The 19,465-nt window shown below is 48.9% G+C and overlaps 2 protein-coding genes across 19 annotated transcripts in view; one reads left to right on the forward strand and one right to left on the reverse strand.

The window, feature by feature from the left end:
* Positions 1-3,297: 3,297 nt before the first annotated feature.
* LOC146404544 (uncharacterized) lies at positions 3,298-15,872 on the reverse strand. The gene is made up of 4 exons (XM_085020103.1): positions 15,814-15,872; positions 11,329-11,878; positions 9,843-9,951; positions 3,298-5,106 (listed from the first exon to the last, which is right to left on the reverse strand). Exons 1-4 carry the CDS (start codon positions 15,870-15,872, stop codon positions 5,036-5,038), a joined length of 789 nt encoding a protein of 262 aa, XP_084876229.1. The 3' UTR covers positions 3,298-5,035.
* Positions 11,525-19,465, forward strand: part of ZC3H7A (zinc finger CCCH-type containing 7A) — a 40,273-nt gene continuing 32,332 nt past the window's right edge. For all 18 annotated transcript variants that reach the window (XR_014840765.1, XR_014840768.1, XR_002342423.2 and 15 more), the window contains exon 1: positions 11,525-11,606. The gene's annotated coding sequence lies outside the window, so the exon portion shown is untranslated. The remainder of the gene's footprint in view (positions 11,607-19,465) is intronic.

A 19,465-nucleotide genomic window follows, 5' to 3' on the forward strand; every position in this document is an offset into this window, starting at 1 on the left:
GAATTTTGTAAAATTTTATAAAATTTTATGAGTTTTATAAGAACCATTGTCCATTTTTCCAGTTTTACATTGGAAAGGAACCCCCCAAAATTCTATTGTAATTATAAGAATTGGCCACAAGGTGGCAATAGTGGTCTGCCAAAGCTCTTTGATTTTTTTTTTTTTTTTTCCTCTCTCCCTCTCTAAAGAGTTGTCATTCAGGAAGAAAGGACTTGGCCATCTTAAAGAATAAGGACTATTCTGCCTTATTCAGATTTCCCGTACTGGCTCAGCGGTTAACGAACCTGACTAGCATCTGTGAGGACGTAGATTCGATCCCTGGCCTCCTTCAGTGGGTTAAGGATCTGGCATTGCCATGAGCTGTGGTGTAAATCGCAGACGAGGCGTGAATCTGACATTGCTGTGGTGTAGGCTGGCAGCTACAGCTCCAGTTTGACCCCTAGCCTGGGAACCTCCATGTGCCATGGGTACAGCCCTAAAAAGACCAAAAAAATTGATTAGTATGAATGGCTTTTGTCTATAAAATTAACAGTTCCTCACTCTGTGTGTGTGTGCACAGGCGCATCTGTGCCCATCAGCAGAGGACATTTAAGAAATTTTTTATTTTATTGATGTTTAGTTGGTTTGCAGTATTGTGTTAATTTCTGCTCTACAGCAACATGATTCAGTTATACAGTTTCTCACTGTTTTAAAGCTATCTTACTTTACAACCTTTTAGGAACTTACTGAATTGGTTTTAAGGGATAAATAATTTCCAGAGCTGCTACTAAAAAAAAAAAAAAAAAAAAAAAAAAAAAAAAAAGTGTTGAAAAGCACATCACAGAATTTTACCACCAGAACTACGGCTACTTTTGTTGGTAAACATGTTGACCTTTGTCACAGAGTTGACTTCCTTAGAGGACAGTTTGCTCCCTGACTGGTCACCTCTTATTGTTGACTTTTCCTTCCTTGTCTTTTTGCATTTCATTCCCTGAACTTTTCTCTGATCTTATCAGTCTCTGCTTTGTTTCCTCCTGAGAGGATCACTGCTATCACAGGGATAACTCAATCACAAGAGGATGTCATCTAATAATAGCTTGATTTTCGTTACTAAGTATAAAATGTTACGAAATACTAATTTGAAAGGTACATGCACACCAATATTCATAGCAACATTATTGCCCAGGTATGGAAGCAACCTAAGTGTCCATCAAGAGATGAATGGATAAAGAAGATCTCACACACACACACACACACACACACACACACACACCCCCAGAGAGAGGAATATTACTCAGCCATAAAAAAAGAATGAAATTTTGCCATTCACGGTAACACGGATGAACTTGGAAGGCATTATACGAAGTGAAACAAGTCAGACTAAGAAGGACAAAAAGTTTATGATATCGCTTATTCGTGGAATCTAAAAAAATACAACAGAGTAGTGAATAAAACAAAAAAGAGGCAGACTTAGATATACAGAACAAACTAGCGGTTACCAGTGGGGAGATGGGACGGGGAAGGGCATTATAGGGATGGGGGATAAAAAAGGTTATTATGGGATTATATGAAATCATGGGTGTGAAACTTCTGAAATTGTAAAGCATGATAGAATTGAAAGAATTTTGCATTCAATAAAAAATTTTAATTGTTTAGAAAATTTAGCGAAATGTTATAGACTTAATTGTAACAAAAACTCTACATAAAACCTTAGACAAAAATGTTAATGCAAAAAAAAAAAAAAAAAAAAAAGACAAAAAATTTAAGGAGTTCCCGTCGTGGCGCAGTGGTTAACGAATCCAACTAGGAACCATGAGGTTGCGGATTCGATCCCTGCCCTTGCTCAGTGGATTAACGATCCGGCGTTGCCGTGAGCTGTGGTGTAGGTGGCAGATGCGGCTCGGATCCCGCTTTGCTGTGGCTCTGGTGTAGGCCAGGGGCTGCAGCTCCGATTCAACCCCTAGCCTGGGAACCTCCATATGCCGCGGAGGGGCCCAAAGAAATAGCAAAAAAAAAAAAAAAAAAAAAAAAAAAAAAAGACCAAAAAAAAATGTTAATGCCATATACACTTTAGAGGAAACAAAATGTGGAATTGAATAAACAGATATGACTTGAGGAGTTCCCATCGTGGCTCAGCGGAAACAAATCTGACTAGTATCCAGAAGGATGCAGTTTTGATCCCTGACCTTGATTTGTAGGTTAAGAATCCGGCGTTGCTGTGAGCTGTGGAGTAGGCCAGCAGCTACAGCTCTGATTCGACCCCTAGCCTGGGAACCTCCATATGCCACATGTTTGGCCTTTAAAAAAAAAAGAGAAAAGGAGTTCCTATCGTGGGTCAGTGGTTAACGAATCTGACTAGGAACCATGAGGTTGCAGGTTCGATTCCTGGCCTTGCTCAGTGGGTTAAGGATCTGGCAGTTGCCGTGAGCTGTGGTGTAGGTCACAGACATGGCTCCAGATCCCGTGTGGCTGTGGCTCTGGTGTAGGCCAGCGGCTACAGCTCCGATTCGATCCCTAGCCTGGGAACCTCCATATGCCGTGGGTGCAGCCCTAGAAAAGGCAAAAAGACAAAGGAAAAAAAAAGGGGGGTATTTATATAGTAGTGGGACACATTTCTTTGCGAAAAGCTAAGTAAATAGCACTGTGGTCAATGATATATGTATTAAATATCTGTGTTCCAGTCTCTGTGGGTTTCAATGTGGAGGAAAGAAAATATAGTCTCCACCCTTGTGCGGTCAACAGTCTAGTGAGGGGGAAAAACATGAATCAAATAACATGCAAACAGGCGTTCTCCTGTGGCTCCGGTGGGTCAAGGATCTGGTGTTGCCACTGGGGGTTGAAAGCACATGAATACACACACACACACACACACACACACACAGACACACACACACACGCACACACGCCACGCACGCATTTGTTTCTCTGTATATATGCACCTGTAGCAGTGCATGCCTTTTTTTCTTTTTCCTTCTTTTTTTTTTGCTTTTTAGGGCCGCACCCGTGGCATATGGAAGTTCCCAGGCGAGGGGTCAAATCGGAGCTACACCGCAGCCACAGCAAAACTGGATCCTTAACTCATTGAGCAAGGCCAGGAATCGAACCTGCATCCTCATGGATACTAGTCCGATTCACTTCCACCGTGCCACAACGGGAACTCCAGTGCGTGCTTCTGGAAACATCTCTTCTAATGAAGACACATGCCTTAAAGATCATGCTTGAAGGATGGATGCTGAATGTTAGGGAGAAGAGTTGGTTTGGGGCTTTTTTTTTTTTAAATTGATATTTAAAATTTATAGCACAACCAGACAAGCATGATTTAGATTTAGGAATTATTCACATTTATTCCTTTTTTGCAAATGTCTTTACAATACGTTCATTTACATTTTTGCTATAAATCAGTTTAGAGCAGCAGATGTAGGTTTGTGCTAAGTACATTTTATAACAACTTCACAGAAGGTAAAAATGGCTTTGGCCATGTTTTTGAAAACATTACTCAAGGGAGAACTTACACACTTTTCATATTATGGTTTCTGCAATTTCCTTTTTTCTTAATTATTTTTAAAAATTTTGTTCTTGCTTTTTTAGGGCCACACCTGCGGCATACGGAGGTTCCCAGGCTAGGGGTTGAATGGGAGCTGTAGCTGCCAGCCTACGTCACAGCCACAGCAACGCAGGATCCGAACTGTGTCTGCCATCTACACCACAGCTCACGGCAACACCGGATCCTTAACCCACTGAGCAAGGCCAGGGATCAAACCCTCATGGACGCTAGTCAGGTTTGTTACTGCTGAGCCGCGATGGGAACTCCCTGTTTCTGCAAGATCCTAATAAGCTTTGGCACCTTGCCAAAGCTATAAAAGACAGTAAAATTTATGATCCTTGAGCGTGTTTAAGAACGAAAAACAAGCACCCTATTGTAGATTACTTGGATTAAAGGAGGCTGACAGCAGTTTCCTTTAATTGAGGCAGTAAGTATTTTTTAAACTGCAGTGTCAATGGTGACTTTTCCTCTCTCTCTCTCTCTTTTTTTTTTTTAATGAGAATTGCAAAGTTCAGGTTTGCTCTTATTTATTTTTCTCTTCTGCTGAACCCACAGTATGTGGAGGTTTCTGGGCCAGGGCTCAAACCTGTGCCACAGGAGCAATCAGAGCCACAGCAGTGAAAAGGCAGGAGCCTTTACCCACTAGGCGATTAGAGAACTCCCAAGTTTTCTTCTGATTCCATGTTAATCCTCATTTACACGTGTTCGGACAGGCTCACATATTAAAAGACAAAGATCCCACATCTACAGATCAAGTTTCATTAATTTGGTTTTGGTTTGGGTCCATCGCAGGGATCGTGCGCCTCTTCTTTCGTCTATTTCCCAAACCCACATCTTGGGGAATCTTCAAACACCAAGGTGAATGTTAGGTATCTTGAGCATAGGAACCCTGACTGTAGATTTTGGAATTCAGCAAACTGTCCTGAATGTCGTTGGCATTTATATTTGTTGAACGGAAGAACAGAGCTCCCTGGATCCCATCCAGAAGGACCAGTGCCAGGTGGCTTGTGTTCCAGAGGCTGGAAGCAATACAAATTATGGGCAAGGATTCATCAGAGGATGGAGAGGCAAATCAGCTGGGAATGGGTATGGAGTGGAATATACGACACATGGAAAAGGGATTCTTGTAATCCCAACTTTGGGGCGGAAAGAAGTAGGGGACGAGTTCCCTGGTGGCTCAGCAGGTTAAGGATCTGGCATTGTCAGTGCTGTGGCTCAAGTCACTGCTGTCATGCGAGTTTGATCCCTGGCCTGGGAATTTCCTCGTGCCAAGGGCATCCCCTCTACTCCCCCCCCCCCAAAAAAAAGTAGGGTAAAGACTTGGACCTGGGCTTGGGAAGGGAGTAGTCCTGATTTCTGCCATTCCTCCATTTCCAGAAGCTACTTGCAATTGGCTTCATTCTTCTTCTGAATATTAAACGTGTCTCCCCCAATACAAGCAAGGAACAAAGTGATACATTGCAGCGCTAAACTTCATATCGAGCTCGGGATGAAAACCAAGGGAGCCGCACTTCAGAATTGAATTGAAGATTTGGTTTTCCACCGCCCTGCAGAGTATCCTTTGGGGCATCGCCAAAGAATTCCTGGAAAAAAAAAAAAAAAAGCTGATAAAGTAAAACAAAGTCTGTCTCATTATTCCGCCAGTTATTTATGTATCTGCTCCCTTTTTTCCCCCTCTGGGATAATTAGAGCTCTCTTGCCTCATGCAATGTTTAGGAACTCGCTTGCAATTAGTTACACATTTAAGCTGATGTCCAGGCAGGCAGCGCATGGGCAGAGTTTTTAACAAGCCATCTTCAAAGCTGAATAACAAGAGAGAAATACAAGAGAAAGTGGAGAGGCAGCAAATGTCTCCTCCATAAAATATTTACAAAGCCAAATAAAGGAATCCAGTCAGGGGTTCCCATCGTGGCGCAGCAGAAACGAATCTGAGTAGCATCCATGAGGATGCAGGTTCGATCCCTGGCCTTGCTCAGTGGGTTTAGGATCCAGCGTTGCCATGAGCTGTGGTGTAGGTCGCAGACATGGCTTGGATCCTGTGTGGCTGTGGCTGTGGCTGTGGCCGGTGGCTACAGCTCCAAATTGATCCCTAGCTTGGGAACTTCCATATGCCGAATATTCGGCCCTAAAAAGAGATTTAAAAAAAAAAAAAAAGGAATCCAGTCAATATTTGGGGTATCTTTCTTTTACTTTAGAATTTCATCAAAGCAGAATTTGGAAGAAGTATAGTCCAGGTGATTCACAGTGATCACTCAATTTACTTGATTATTCAAGAAGGAATGTGGTAATATTAACCCTTTATATGCTGCAGATTCGGATTCCGGCACAGATTTCCACATGAGCACCGACAAAATTCAGCGCGTGTGGCTCGTCAGCATCTCGTAGGGTCATGTGGCAAACATTTAGCACGTGCCTTTCATGATCTGAGTGGCTTTAAAATTGAGGGTTTTCTTCTTCTGCAACAGGTATGTCATGTTTGCAAACAGCTCATTTTTTATTTTCATTCTTATTGAGGTTGGCCCTGTGGTCAATTCATTTCTGTAGATGATGTGACAATGGCCTCAGGATTGTGGGTTTATCTCTAAGGTTTCATTTTTAAGCCAGTGACTCTCAAGTATTTTTCCACCCCAGAAACAGCTCCTCCAGAGGCAGTAACTCCAGGGGGACTGGGGAGCATGCCTCACAGTTTCTGGGGGTGCAGTGGGGTGCAGGTGTCCCTTCCTACCCCCAAGGCTAGGCTGGAAAGCTTACTCCATTCAGTAGTCAGCACCTCCAGGGAAATGTAACTTCTAGTCATTGAACATCCTCTGTGCCAGGTGCCTCACAGCCACATTATTTTTAAATTTTTTTTCTTTCTTTTTAGGCCCACACCCTTGGCATATGGAAGTTTCCAGGTTAGGGGCTGAATTGGAGCTGCAGTTGCCGGCTTACACCACAGCCATCGCAACTCGGGATCCAAGCCCCACCTGTGACCTATGCTGCAGCTTGTGGCAAAGCTGGGTCCTTAACCCCACGCGTGAGGCCAGGGATCAAACCCGAATCCTCATGGAGATGCGTTGGGTTCTTAACCCCCTGAGCCACAGTGGGAACTCCTATATCAGCATTATTTAATCCTCCCCATGGCGGAGGGAGTTTTCGCCACATTTAAAGATGATGAGCGCAAGACTGAGATGTAAGAAGCTGGTTCGGAGCTATCCAGATGGGTAAGGAGTGAGTTGGGGTTTAACCCTTTTTCCCAGTCTGTCTCTTTCCACCACTGTGCTGCCTCCTACGGACTTGCATCTTGGATGTTCCCTGTCTCAGTCTGTTCCTGCTGCTCTCACAAAATACCATAGACCGGGGGGCGTAAACAGCAGGCATTTATGTCCCCCAGATCTGAGGAAGTCCAAGATCATGGTGTCCAGTGAGATCCTCTTCCAGGACTGCAGACGGCTGTCTTCTCATCGTGTCCTCACCCGACGGAGGGAAATCATTTCCTGGGCCTCTGCCATAAGGGCACTAATCCCCTTTGTGAGGGCCCCACCCTCATGACCTAATCACCCCCAAAGGCCCCACCTTCTAGTATTATCACGTTGGGAGCTAAGATTTCTAATATACGAATTTTAGTGGGGGGCACACAAACATTCATTCCATAACCTTCGCTTTATCCGGGGGAGCTTAGGTGAGAGTGTATGGTGTTTATAAGGACACAGAACACCTTTTTCTTTTTTTTCTTGTCTTTTTAGGGCCACACCCAAAGCATACGGAAGTTCCCAGGCTAGGGGTTGAGAATCAGAGCTGCAGCTCCCAGCCTACGCTGCTGCCACAGCAACGCCAGATCGGAGCCACATCTGTGACCTACACTGCAGCTCATGGCAACACCAGATCCTTAACCCACTGAGCAAGGCCAGGGAGCAAACCCATGTCCTCATGGATGCTGGTGGGGTTTGTTACTGTTGAGCCATAACAGGAACTCTTAGAACACCTTTTTCTTTGGAGAGGACTTAGGATGTGAATACATAAGACTAAAACCACTTTTGTCATGTGTGCATGCCAACGTTGGCTGAGAATCTTGGAGAACTTCATACATGAAACAGGACTGCCACTGCAGTTTCTGCCTGGGTGCAGGAGCCGCCGTCCAGAGATGCCCAGGGCCCCAGAACTCCCTTCCAAATTGCCAGGTGTGTGCTAGGAGGTGGGGTTCTTTCTCTAAGGTGCCTAGTTTGGTGTCCAGCTAAAAAGAAAACTAAGGCAACCAAAAAAGAGACCCATTCACTGAGTCCTTACACATTTGCGAAGTGACAGGACGATGTGCAGAGGTGTGGAGAATCCAAGACCAGTAAGAAGGTGGGAATCACAAACTCACACACAACATACCTTGTTAGGGAAAAACGAAATCTCAAAAAAAGAAAAAAAAAAAAAAAAAAAAAACAGGCTTGGGGAGTTCCCTTCGTGGCTCGGCAGAAACAAAATCTGACTGGTAGCCACGAGGACGTCCGTTCGATCCCTGGCCTCGCTCAGTGGGTTAAGGATCCATTGTTGCTGTGAGCTGTGGTGTAGGTTGCACTGGTGGTTCTGTGACTGTGGTGTAGGCCAGTGGCTACAGCTCTGATCCAACCCCCTAGCCTGGGAACCTCTGTATGCTGCGGGTGCGGCCCTGATAAAGATGAACAAAAACAAAAACAAACAAAAAACCAAAAACCAGGCTTGGAGTTCTCGCTGTGGCACAATGCATCAGTGGTGTCTTGGGAGCACCAGGACACAGGTTCAATCCCCAGCCCTGCACGGTGGGTTAGGGATCTGGTGTTGCCCCAGCTGCAGCTTAGGTCGAAGTTGTGGCTCTGATCTGATCCCTGGCCCAGAAACTCCACATGCTGCGGGGCACCCAAAAAAATAAATAAAGGCTTTGTTTGCGTTCTCGTCTTTAGAATACAAATGTTCTGGTCCTAAGAACTCTTCTGTAGGGACAGATGGAGAGCATCCTGGATTACCTGGATTGGCTCTGTATCATCACAAGGCTATTTATAAGGGAAATGAGAAAGCAGGAGGGTCAGAGATGTGCCATCAGAAGCAGGGTGGGAGAGGCACAGCATACAAAGGCTTGACTAGCCATTGCTGCCTTTGGAGAAGGCAGGCAGCCCAAGAAGCTGGGAAAGGCGAGAGAACAGATTCTTTTCTGGAGCCTCCCGAAGGAACCAGCCCTGCCCACACTGTGACTTGAGCCAGGTCAAGTTCAGACTTCAGACCTCCAGGACGGTAAGATAATGTGTTGTCCTAAGCCACTATGTTCGCGGTGCTCTGCTACAGCTGCATAGGGAACTCACAGAATCCCATGAAGTTCTCCCCGTGCAGAATAAGGTTCACCTTCATGCAGCTTCGTAACACCCTTTAGGGCCTGGCCTTGGCTCATCTCCTACCTCACCTCCCTGAGATCCCACCCAGCTATTGGTGGTCCAGCCTCTCTGGCCTTTCAGCATCGTCTGACTTAAAATGGTTCCAACTCTCCATGCACCCGTGCCGCTTGGCACCTCTCGTTCATCGGCAGATCTTAGCTCCAAGGTTCCCGGGGCACCTGTTTGAGAAGTGTTTATGGTGTCTGGGGTACACTTCTGGGGGCTTGGAATAGAGAACAAAACGGGAAGGGTCTCTGTTGTCCTGGGTGGGGGGGTTGGGGGGGAGGCAGACCCCACACAGGCACCCAAACGATTAAACAAGGTCATTCCAGTCAGCGATGGCTGCTCTAAAGAAGCCAAGAGGGGGCAGGGATAATGGGCAATTATTTTTTTGTCTTTTGTCCTTTTAGGGCCGCACCCAGGGCATACGGAGGTTCCCAGGCTAGGGGTCTAATCAGAGCTGTGACCACCGGCCTATACCACAGCCACAGCAACACCAGATCTGAGCTGTGTCTGCGACCTACACCACAGCTCATGGCAACGCCGGATCCTCGACCCACTGAGCAAGGCCAGGGATCAAACCCGCAACCTCATGGTTCCTGGTTGGATTCGCTTCTGCTGCGCCACAATGGGAACTCCAGCAATTTTATTAGGTGGCAGACAGGGAAGGCCTCTCCAAGAGAAGATGTTTGAGACCTGAAGTGACCAGAAGAACCCCTTCCTCAGAGGGGCTTCCCCTAAAGCCAGCCCCTGTCAGTTCTACTTGAATGTTTCTGTCACAGCACATACCTTGTGTCGTGGACTGAACTGGGTCCATTGAAACTCACATGGTGAAGCCCTAACCCCTAACAAGAAGATAGGGCTTCCCCGGAGGTAATTAAGTCATGAGGTGGGGGGGGCAAGCCAACATGACAGGTGTCCTTACAGGAAGAGAAATGCTTACATACCCGGCAAAGGCCCCGTGAAGACACGGCAAGAAGGCTGTCCTCTGCAGGCCAAGGGGAGAGTTCTCTTCACAAACCAACCCTGCCAACACCTTGATCTTGGACTTCCAACCTCCAGAACATGAAAAAATGAATTCTAATTTAAGCCTCCAGGTCTGTGCATAGAAAACGGACTTAAGCAGGTGAAACGGACTTAACCTTGGGGGGCGGGGAGAAGGGAGGACTGGGAGTTTGGGTTGAACAGATCCAAGCTAGTATATACAAGCTAAATAACAAGGTTCTACTGGATAATACAGGGAAGGAACTATATTCAGTATCTTGTGATAAACCATAATGGAGAAGAATACGAAAAAGAATGCGTGTTATGTAGATGTGGGTGTACCTGTGTGGATATATAAGTCACTTAGCTGTACAGCAGAAATTAACACATTACCATAATTCAATTAAAAAAAAAAAAAGCCTCCAAACCTGCCATATTTTGTTACAGCAGCCTGAGCTAATGAATACATCTGGTTTGTAAATCTACTCAGACCACTGTCAGAGTCACCGGGCTAGTTTCTCCCTTTTTCTCACCCCTCCTATGGCTCAGTCTCTGCACAGTAGCCAGAGAGCTTTTCTCAGGTGCAAATCACATCCTGTCACTCCCAAATCAGACCCATTAGTGCCACACAGAATAAACTCCAAAGTCCCCCATCACCCGCCCACCCTCCCTCCCTGCCACCAGCCAAAGAGGACTCTCCTGTTCAAGCTCCAGCCTCAAGGCCTTTGCACTCGCCCTTCCCTCTGCCTGGAGAACATTCTCCATCTCCCTGGCCATCACCTTCTCAGAACCTTCCCAGAGTCATCCCTCTACCGTAAGTGAAGCCCGCCCATCACGGTCTCATTCCCCTGCTGTAATCTCGGTTTACACCGTCGGAAATGGTCTCCTTCGCGTCTCGGAGGGTCCCCACCGCTACTCCCCATCCCGCTATGGGACAGAGACCCTGCCTTGCCCACTGCTGAGCCCTAGAGCACAGTGGGCTGTTGAAAATACAGGTGGATGAGGTGGCATTTGGGCGGAGACCTGAAAGGCAGGGAGCCAGGCCCGCTCAGGGTCCAACCCAGAGCTGCTCCGGAGCTCTGCCCCCCTTCCTCTGCTGTAGGGGTGTAGGAATGGGGACAACGATGCTTGTTCTGAGGCTCCGAAGGGTTACAATTGGCAAAGTACGAAACACCGGCTTAGGATTTGCTAAATAAAGTGTCTCCGGGGAGGCCTCCCCATACCCGAAACTAGGTCAGCTCCCTGGTAGACGCTGTTCTAACTCCCTGCTCTTCGGCTCCAGGGCCGCTGCCCAGAAAAAACACCCACGGCGATGTGAATTGCACGTCCACCCAGAATTAGTTCTCAGCACCGGCGCGTCCGAGCATCCCTTGGCCCTACTCGCTCCCTCCCGCGGTCCCAGCCCGCTGCGGACCGCGCTCCCGCTCGGGAGGCGGCCCCGGAACCCACGGCGGAGGATCTCTGCAGCCCGGCCCGACGTGGCGTCGCCGCCGCCACCGCCCCCGGCGCCGACGCTCGCGGTCGCAGCCAATGGCCGCGTCTCCCGGGCGGCGGGCGCGGCCTCCGGCCACTAGAGGGCGCCGCGCGGGCGCAGCGGAGCCGCCGCCGCCGCCGGTCGCGGAGGGAAGGTGAGAGCGAGCGCCCAGGCCGCTGCCGCCGCCGCCGCCGCCGCCGCCGCCCGCTCACCGCGCGCTGCTGTCCGTCCCCCGGCGCGGCCGTCCCCGCAGGTAGGTGGGTCCCGCCGGGCCCCGCCGCCCTCCCGGCCCGCGCGCCGCCCCTCCCCCGCCGGCGCCCCCGCCCGGCGCGCCCCCGCCGCCGCCTCGTGCTCGCGCGCGCCGGTAACGGACGCCGGGCGGGGGAGGGGCGGCGCGCAAGGCCGCCCCGCGGCAGCCGAGGGGGCGGAGGGCTCGGCCACAAAGGGCGCGCGGCCCCTGCGGAGGGGCGGTCCGAGCGCGCGCCGCCGCGGGGCTCCGCGGGCGGGCGGGTCCTTGTCCCCTCCCTCCGATGGGGGCGGCGGGGGTCTCACCCTGGGGGCGCGTGTCCCCCTAGCGGGGCGTAGAGGGCTCCCGCTCCCTCCATCCCATGCTTGCGTGCATTTCCGTTGGCAAAATACCTCCTCTCTGGTTATTTAACTAAAAAAAAAAAAAGGATTTTTTTGTTTTCATTATTTCTCTCTGTTTCTGTGATCGGGGACCCCTAATTCAGTACCGTAGGTTTGGGAGCGGGAAGGATGAGCCCGGTGCGCTTGGCTCGTTTATTTCGGGCTGTTCCCCCCCCTTTTTTTTTTGCGCGGGGCGCACGTCTAGGACGCGCGGCGAATTGTTTCCTATCTTTTTTGTGGATCTGGAGACGGCCAGGCTTTAGGTTTCTTTCCCCACCCTTAAAGAATGAGGACCTGTCAGTTCCCATTAGCGTGAATTTCCTGTTGGGGACGGTCATTGCCGGGGTGTGGTCCAGCTGGAAAGCTCCGGCTGGTCCCCGAGAGGTCGCGCCTGCACCCTGATTGGGTGAATTTATCGGGAGTTGAGTATTTTCCCTGTCCCCCGGAATGTAGGCATGAAAGAAGGTGCCGTGTTTGGTATTTAAGGACCGAGGGTCTGCCCAGACTCGAGGTGCCCTGCCCGGGAAGGTGGCCACTGGCCGCAAGGAGCTGTTGAACACTTGGAATGTGGCTAGACGGAGTTGAGATGTGCTCCCAGTGAAAAAGACACACCTGATTTTGAACGCTTAGTAAGGAAAAAAAGTAAAGATATCTCATTCATAATTCTTTCCAAGTTAAATAATAGCGGTTGAGATGATACTGTTTTGAACATAGTGGGTTGACTCAAATATATTATTGTCATTGGTTTCTTTTTACTTCTTTTTAACACAGTTACTTGAACATTGAAAATTAAATGTACGACTGGCATATTTCTGTTGGACAGCGTTCAGCTGGAGCATTGGAATGAGGGCAGGGGTAGTAGGAGCTTCTGCCATCTGTTTTCTCTTTGCCTGCTTCTCTGATGGCATGTGGCCTCCTCTCTCCTAGACACTCTTCCTTCTCACCCTCCGCTGAACTGTCGAGCCCATGGCTTAAGGAGGATTTTGTCCTCATTTGCAGTCAAGTTCATGGACAGAATTTTCTTTGGGGAAAAAATGTCATCTCCTGTGCACTGGAGTACACGGTGGAAATAGTTGCAGAGGATTGGACTCAGTCGGATCATAAGTTATTGAAGCTGCGTGTTTGCAATATTTGCGTGTGTGTGATACAGCGAGCCTGCTCATGTTCAGGGCCTCTGCCATCTGAAAGCCTTTCTCCAAGTTACTCTGACTTTTGCTTGGGGGCCCCTGTCATGCCCTGACGTCACTACACCCATTTCCCTTTCCAGCCCTTAGATAACTGTCAGGGTTTTTTGCCAGTAAAAATGGTGGTTGGCACCATATTGTCCCCAATTCTTGATTGACTGTAAATCCTGCCAGTTTGGGAGGATGAAATCAATGTTAAGTGAGAGAGAATCAATTACTATAGAATGTCAACTCTAGGGAGGGTGACTGTTGGAAAGATATGAACATTCCAATGAATGTCTGTATCCTGTTGCCGGGGGTGCTCTAGAAGGGCTTTTTAGAGAAAGTGTGATGTGTGGAGACTTGATTCCCAAATAATATCTCGAATTTTTTTTTTTTTTTTTTAATGAAAATGCTATTTCTCTGGGATCTTATGATCGGAAGTTAAATTTGTTTTCTCCAAAGTGTGAAGTGTTTACATCTCAGAAGGCAAAACTTTAGATAGTATTTCTAGGGGGGGAGAAAAACTTTAGATAGTATTTTTAGTTGGGAGAAATAGTAAAACATTGATCCAGAAGTTAAAAAATGTATGCTTGTGACAATACATCTATTTTAATTCACACACACACACACACACGTGACAGAAGCATATTAAGTGAGGTGAAAATTTCCTCTGATGTAAAGAAACCAGGCTACTCATCCTTATTAGGTTTTGCCCCAACAAGACATTTGGGATTTAATTTCGTTGGGAGTTTAGCGATGTTTTGTTCATCGGTGCATATGAATTTCCCATACCTTGTGAAGCCTTAGGAACCATGTGATGGAGGCAGTCAGAGAGAGGCTGAAAGTTTTGTGTTTCACAAATAAGAAAGTGGAACCTTTGCATGTTATTAGACTCCCGGAGTCTGGAGCAGGATATTTATCTGGCACTGCAGAACCTCCTCTGTAGTCACCGACCCAGGGTCTGGGGCCCCTGGGCGGACGGTCTGGAAAATTTCACGTCTTTCCTGTTCATCTTCCCTCCCAAGCGGAGTTCTTGTGTGTGGTGAGCTCTTTCCCGGGCCTTCAGGGGGCTGGGCTCCTTAAGAGGCACCCTGCACACATCTGAGGGCAAGTTCAAAGAGCAAAGCTCCGGGGGCGGGCGGAGGTGGGGTGGCAGAAAGTAGGAACATGCTTCCTGAAGGTGTTTCGCACAGCCTTCATCCGGAGGGCTTCTTTCTCCATCAAGGGGAAAAAGTGTCTCATCAAATATCCAGCAGGAGAGTCCGAGTTTCAAGAGGGCAGTGGAACGTTGTAGGGAGAACCAGGTAATGCGGGTTCGCTCCCTGGGCATGTGGTCTCTGAGGGGTGAAGTGTATCCTGCTGCTGCCGGAAGAGTTCCCACAATGAGCTCACACTGTTGCAAGCTGGCCTGGACCCAGCTGTTACTTCAAGCGCGTTTGTTTGTTTGTTTGTTTGTTTGTTTGTTTCTGCCATTTCCAAGAGAGGCTGGAGGCTGAGGGCCGCATTTACTACACGTGGGTACTCATAATAATGTCTCACCTGAAATTTAGGACTAGCTTCTTAGGGAAAAATACAAGCCCTGGGCCCCATGCCCTGGGGCCTCCTCTCTGGTCCTGTGAGAGGCTGTCTTGGCCCGAAGGCTGTTGAATATTCATTCCTCACGTCTACACCCATGATGTCGTGGGCGGATTCCACATGGAGATCATCCCTGGACTGCTGTCCTAACTCCCCGCGTCCCTTCCACTTGTCCAGATTGTCTTAAATTACGTCCCTTGCACACGTCATCGTGTCTGCCTGCGTGTGCAGAGGCCTGTGTTTATTCTGTTCCTCCTGAGTGGCTGTCAAGTGCCCACCTGTCTGCCAGAGCTGTATTTGTCTTGCCCAACCCAGCCCAGGGCCAACTCGGACGAGCTCGCCCCGCTCCAGGCAGCACTGGCACATGCAGGGCAAAATAGCTCCGTGGATAAGAAGGCAGGCTGGGCGCCAACCCGGCCGGCTCGGCCACTCCCAAGCTGTGTGACCTCTGTGACTGCGTCACCCCTCTGTGCTTCGGCTTCCTCCTACACCCACCTCCTAGGCTCCTCGGGAGGATCAGATGCTTTGATCCACGTAAAGCACTCAGAAGAGTGTCTGGAGTGCAGGCCGAGCTGGCCGTGTTTGCCGTTCCTTCTGTCCCTACCGTGTGTTGTAGTCACATTTCTTTGCCTTGTTGTCCTCTGCTAATGGGAGCTGGATTCTCAAGTTACCATGAAAGGCCAAACTTTCATGGTTTTGCATTCCGTGGTTCAGCATCGGACTAGACTTGGCGCTAATGGGTTTCGCCGAACAGGTGCTGAACCAGTAGTTAAGGGATTATGTAGACCAGAGCTCTGCGTACCTTTCCTTCTGTAAAACTTCAGTGAGTAACAGCTGATTCCAGAAAGGTGACGTGTGTTCCTGCCGGCGAGAGTAGTTAACTGAATGAAATTCCGATCTAACTGAGTGTCTTGCTTTAAAAAGTACTGTTCAGAGTTGCACCCCCCCCCATTTCCTTTTCTTTTAAGGCAGAGAGGGTGTGTCTGAGTTGCTTTTCCCCTGGTGGGGTCAGTGGCACTCGTTGCCGCCCCAGCTTTGGAGGTCACTTACTGTCGCTGCCTCCTGTTGATTCCCACTCTGTGACTTCCTCACCACCTGGCTCGACCGGCCTCCGAGGCCGGCTCGCCTCCTGTCACCTCCTCTGGCGCCATCCTTTGGTTTGTCATGCTTTTGACATGGGACCCCTTCATTCAGTCTTCCTTCAAGGGTTCATTGACCTGGTCCTGGAGCATGTAAGACAGCCAGGACGAAGGACAGGGACCCCTGGAAGGGAGCAGGGGTAGGAGCGGGGTGTGGTGACAGTAGTGGGCTGAAGGCTGGCCTCTGACATTGAAGCCAAGACCCTGGGTTGACAGGAGCCAGCGCTGGCAGGGCCTCCTCGCCTGCCCGCTCGCGTCTCTCACAAGCGACCTATCTGGATCTGTTTCTTGCCTATCAATAAAAGAAAAAAGAAAAGAAAGGAGCCAGCCCCGCGCAGATCTAGGAAGAGTGTCATGGGCAGTGGGAACAGCAAGCACTGGGTCCCGGACACAGAGCCCTTGACTCATTCCAGGAACCTACAGGAAGACAGTCAGGGCGACAGGGCCTGGGTGGTGCGTCATGCTGGGGAGTCTGGGTCCCATTCTGAGTGCCTCGGGGCCGCCAGTGGAGGATTTTCAGCAGGGCTGTGACAACCGATCTGTGTTTGTAGAGAGCATTCCTTTCAGTTCCATGTGGGAAACAGATGGGGGAGGGGATGGAAGCTAAGGGCAGAGCAGAGAGGAGGCTCTGGGGACGTCCACGTGCAACTCCGGCAGAGGGGGTTCTAGAGCTGTCAGGCTTGGGGTGCCTGGCATGTCTTTGACAGTATCACCCATAGAGGCTTTGCCAGTGGATTGGTTGGATGTGGTTAAGAGAAAGAAGGTGACTGGTTTGAGCAAATGGCCAGAAGGTGATTTCATTCTGAAAAGGTAAGTTTGATCAAAGGGTTAGGCTTGGGAGGAGGGTATAAGATTGGGGGGCATTCCAGATAGAAATGTTGAGTAGGAGTTCCCGTAGTGGTGCAGTGGTTAACGAATCCGACTAGGAACCATGAGATTGAGGGTTCGGGCCCTGCCCTTGCTCAGTGAGTTAACGATCCGGCGTTGCTGTGAGCTGTGGTGTAGGTTGCAGACGCGGCTCGGATCCCGCGTTGCTGTGGCTCTGGTATAGGCCGGCGGCTACAGCTCCGATTCAACCCCTAGCCTGGGAACCTCCATATGCTGCAGGAGCGGCCCAAGAAATAGCAAAAAGACAAAAAAAAAAAAAAAGAAAAAAGAAATGCTGAGTAAAGGTCACAAACAGGGAGTTCCTGTTGTGGCTCAGCTGGTTATAAACCCAACTAGTATTCACAGGGATGCGGGTTCAATCCCTGGCCCTGCTCAGTGGGTTAAGGATCCGGTGTTGCTGGGAGCTGTGGTGTAGGTTGCAGACGCGGCTCGGATCTGGTGTTGCTGTGGCTGTGGTGTAGGCCAGCAGCTGCAGCCCTGATTTGACCCCTAGCCTGGGAACTTCCATAAGCCATGGGTATGGCCCTTACAAAGCAAAAAAAAAAAAAAAAAAAAAAAAAAAAAAAAAGTCACAAACAGACCCAGAATTTTGAATGGGGCTTAAACATGTCAGTGTAGAATCGAGAGCCCTTTTGTAAATGGTGTTTGGGCAATGGGTAGCTCTTTGGGAGGGAAATGTGTGAGAGTGTGTGTGTGTGTGAGTGTGTGTGTGTGTGTGTGTGTGTGTGTACGTACCCTTACATTACTCCTTACAGTAAACTGGTGGATCCAGTTAAGAAAAAAAAATTAATGAAACCACGAGCATAGGGGAAGACATGGAGCGTGATTTTCTGATCTCAAGAGTGGTGCAGGCACTTCTGAGTATGTCAAAATCCAGAAGCCACAAGAGAAAGTATTGATAAATTCAGTTACTTAAAAATCAAACTTGTGCTGTCCAAAGTGCCATAACCGATGTCAAAAGATTGACACCACCTTGGGGGAAATAGTCATGCCATCACAGAGGACTGCTTTCCTCGATTCATGAAGAGCTCCCATACATCAGAAAGGCCCAGCCTGGAAGGGAAAGGGGGTGCAGGAACTGAGGCGATAGTTCACAGAAAAGGAAGTACAGCGGGCTGGTAATCTGAAGAGATGCTCAGCCTTGTTCGTGATAGAAAGACTAAAACAAATAAAACCCCAACCACAGTTGTCACGTTGTTGTTTCTCACCTCCCTGGTTGCCAGCAATGGAAGCGTTTGACGATGTTTTGGTCAAGTGGTGAAATAGGAACCCTTGTGCTCTGGTGGTGGGCAGGGTCGCTTGGCGAGACTTGGCAAGAGCTGGCAAAATTAAGAAACCTACGTACGCTTCATCCTCGGGAAGTTCTTTGGCAGCATGCGTATATGAAATGCCCTTAAAAGTTGGCAACAACCAAAATGTCCCTCCTGGAGGCCTGCTGAGGTGATGCTGCGGCCGTGTCGTGGAACACGCTGCATGGCTGTTACCTGGAAAGCAGCTGGATGTGTGCAGCTGTGGACTGAAGAAAAGTCAGGTGCAGAACGTGTTAGGAGCCCCGGTCTGTATAAAAAATAACATATGCATAGGATATTTTTAACTTTTATTTTGCAATAATTATAGACTCACAGGATATTGCGAAAGTGGGATCCCATGACCCCTCATCATCTTCCCTAGTGGAGCTGTCTTAACTAACTAGTGCACTGGCACTGCCAGGAGACAGGCATTCGTATGATCCTGGATACTGTTGACCCAAACTTCGCACCTGACTCAGTTTTACACTCATTTGTTTGTGTGTGTGTGTGTATGTATGGATACACGTTTATACCATGTATAGAGTCATGTAACCACTACTGCAATCAAGATACAGTATTGTTGGAGTGCCTGTTGTGGCTCCGCGGGTTAAGAACCTGACTGATATTCATGAGAATGTGGGTTCAGTCTCTGGCCTCTGCTTGTTGGGTTAAGGATCCGGTGTGGCTGCCACCTGCAGTGTAGGTTGCGTACTTGCTGTGGCTGTGGTGTAGACTGGCAGCTGCAGCTCTGATTGGACCCTTAACCTGGGAACTTCCATGTGCTTCAGGTGCGGCCCTTAGGAAAAAAAAGATGCAATATTGTTCACAGACTGTCTTTGTCAGGATGCATAACAGATGGGTAACAATGATGGATTGATTGTCCTCAGAAGGTCAGAAGGGGGGCTGAGTGTTAGGGTTGGGAAGGTGACATTCCTTTTTGCGGTCGTAATATTAAAATTCTCCTTTTCCAACAGTGTGCATGGTCTGCGACATCCAGGGAGAACCTTCAAGTAGAGGGGGTGGGCGTGGGGAGCCGGGGCTTATTGGAGGGTAACATCTGGGCAGCTCGAGAGGTCCCAGGAGTGTAAGTGGCTATGGGGGGGGGGGGGGTCCCACTTAGAGGTCAACTGGAGACGAAGCCCCCGTTTCCAGGAGGGAGTTGACTCCTGTCCTATGCTGCTGAGTTTGAAGAAGAAAAGCGGCTGTTGGACTAACATTATCAAATTCTTCCTTACTTTAAAATTGAGACCACGAGTTTGCATTGTGGCTCTGCGGGTTAAGAGCCCAACTAGTATCCCTAAGAATGTGGGTTTGATCCCTTGACTTGTTCAGTGGGTTAAGAATCCGGCATTGCCACAAGCCGTGGTGCACATCTGGGAGCTTCCGTATGCCGCAGGAATGGCCATAAAAAAAAAATAATAATTGAGG

Source organism: Sus scrofa, chromosome 3 (genome assembly GCF_054392235.1).
Source record: "Sus scrofa isolate SSC_HxYL_T2T_F1_AM1 chromosome 3, Sscrofa_HxYL_maternal_Yorkshire_Landrace_v2.0, whole genome shotgun sequence".
In the NCBI taxonomy this organism is placed as follows: domain Eukaryota; kingdom Metazoa; phylum Chordata; class Mammalia; order Artiodactyla; family Suidae; genus Sus; species Sus scrofa.

Excerpts from the sequence above, each read along its gene's own strand:
- LOC146404544 (XM_085020103.1), bottom strand. The coding sequence starts at position 15,872 with ATGGCGCCAGAGGAGGTGACAGGAGGCGAGCCGGCCTCGGAGGCCGGT. Across the intron at positions 9,952-11,328 it reads GGCTGCAGAGATCCTCCGCC|GTTGGAAGTCCAAGATCAAG; the intron begins GTGGGTTCCGGG and ends CATGTTCTGGAG. Across the intron at positions 5,107-9,842 it reads CTTCACGGGGCCTTTGCCGG|GAATTCTTTGGCGATGCCCC; the intron begins GTATGTAAGCAT and ends TTTTTTTTCCAG.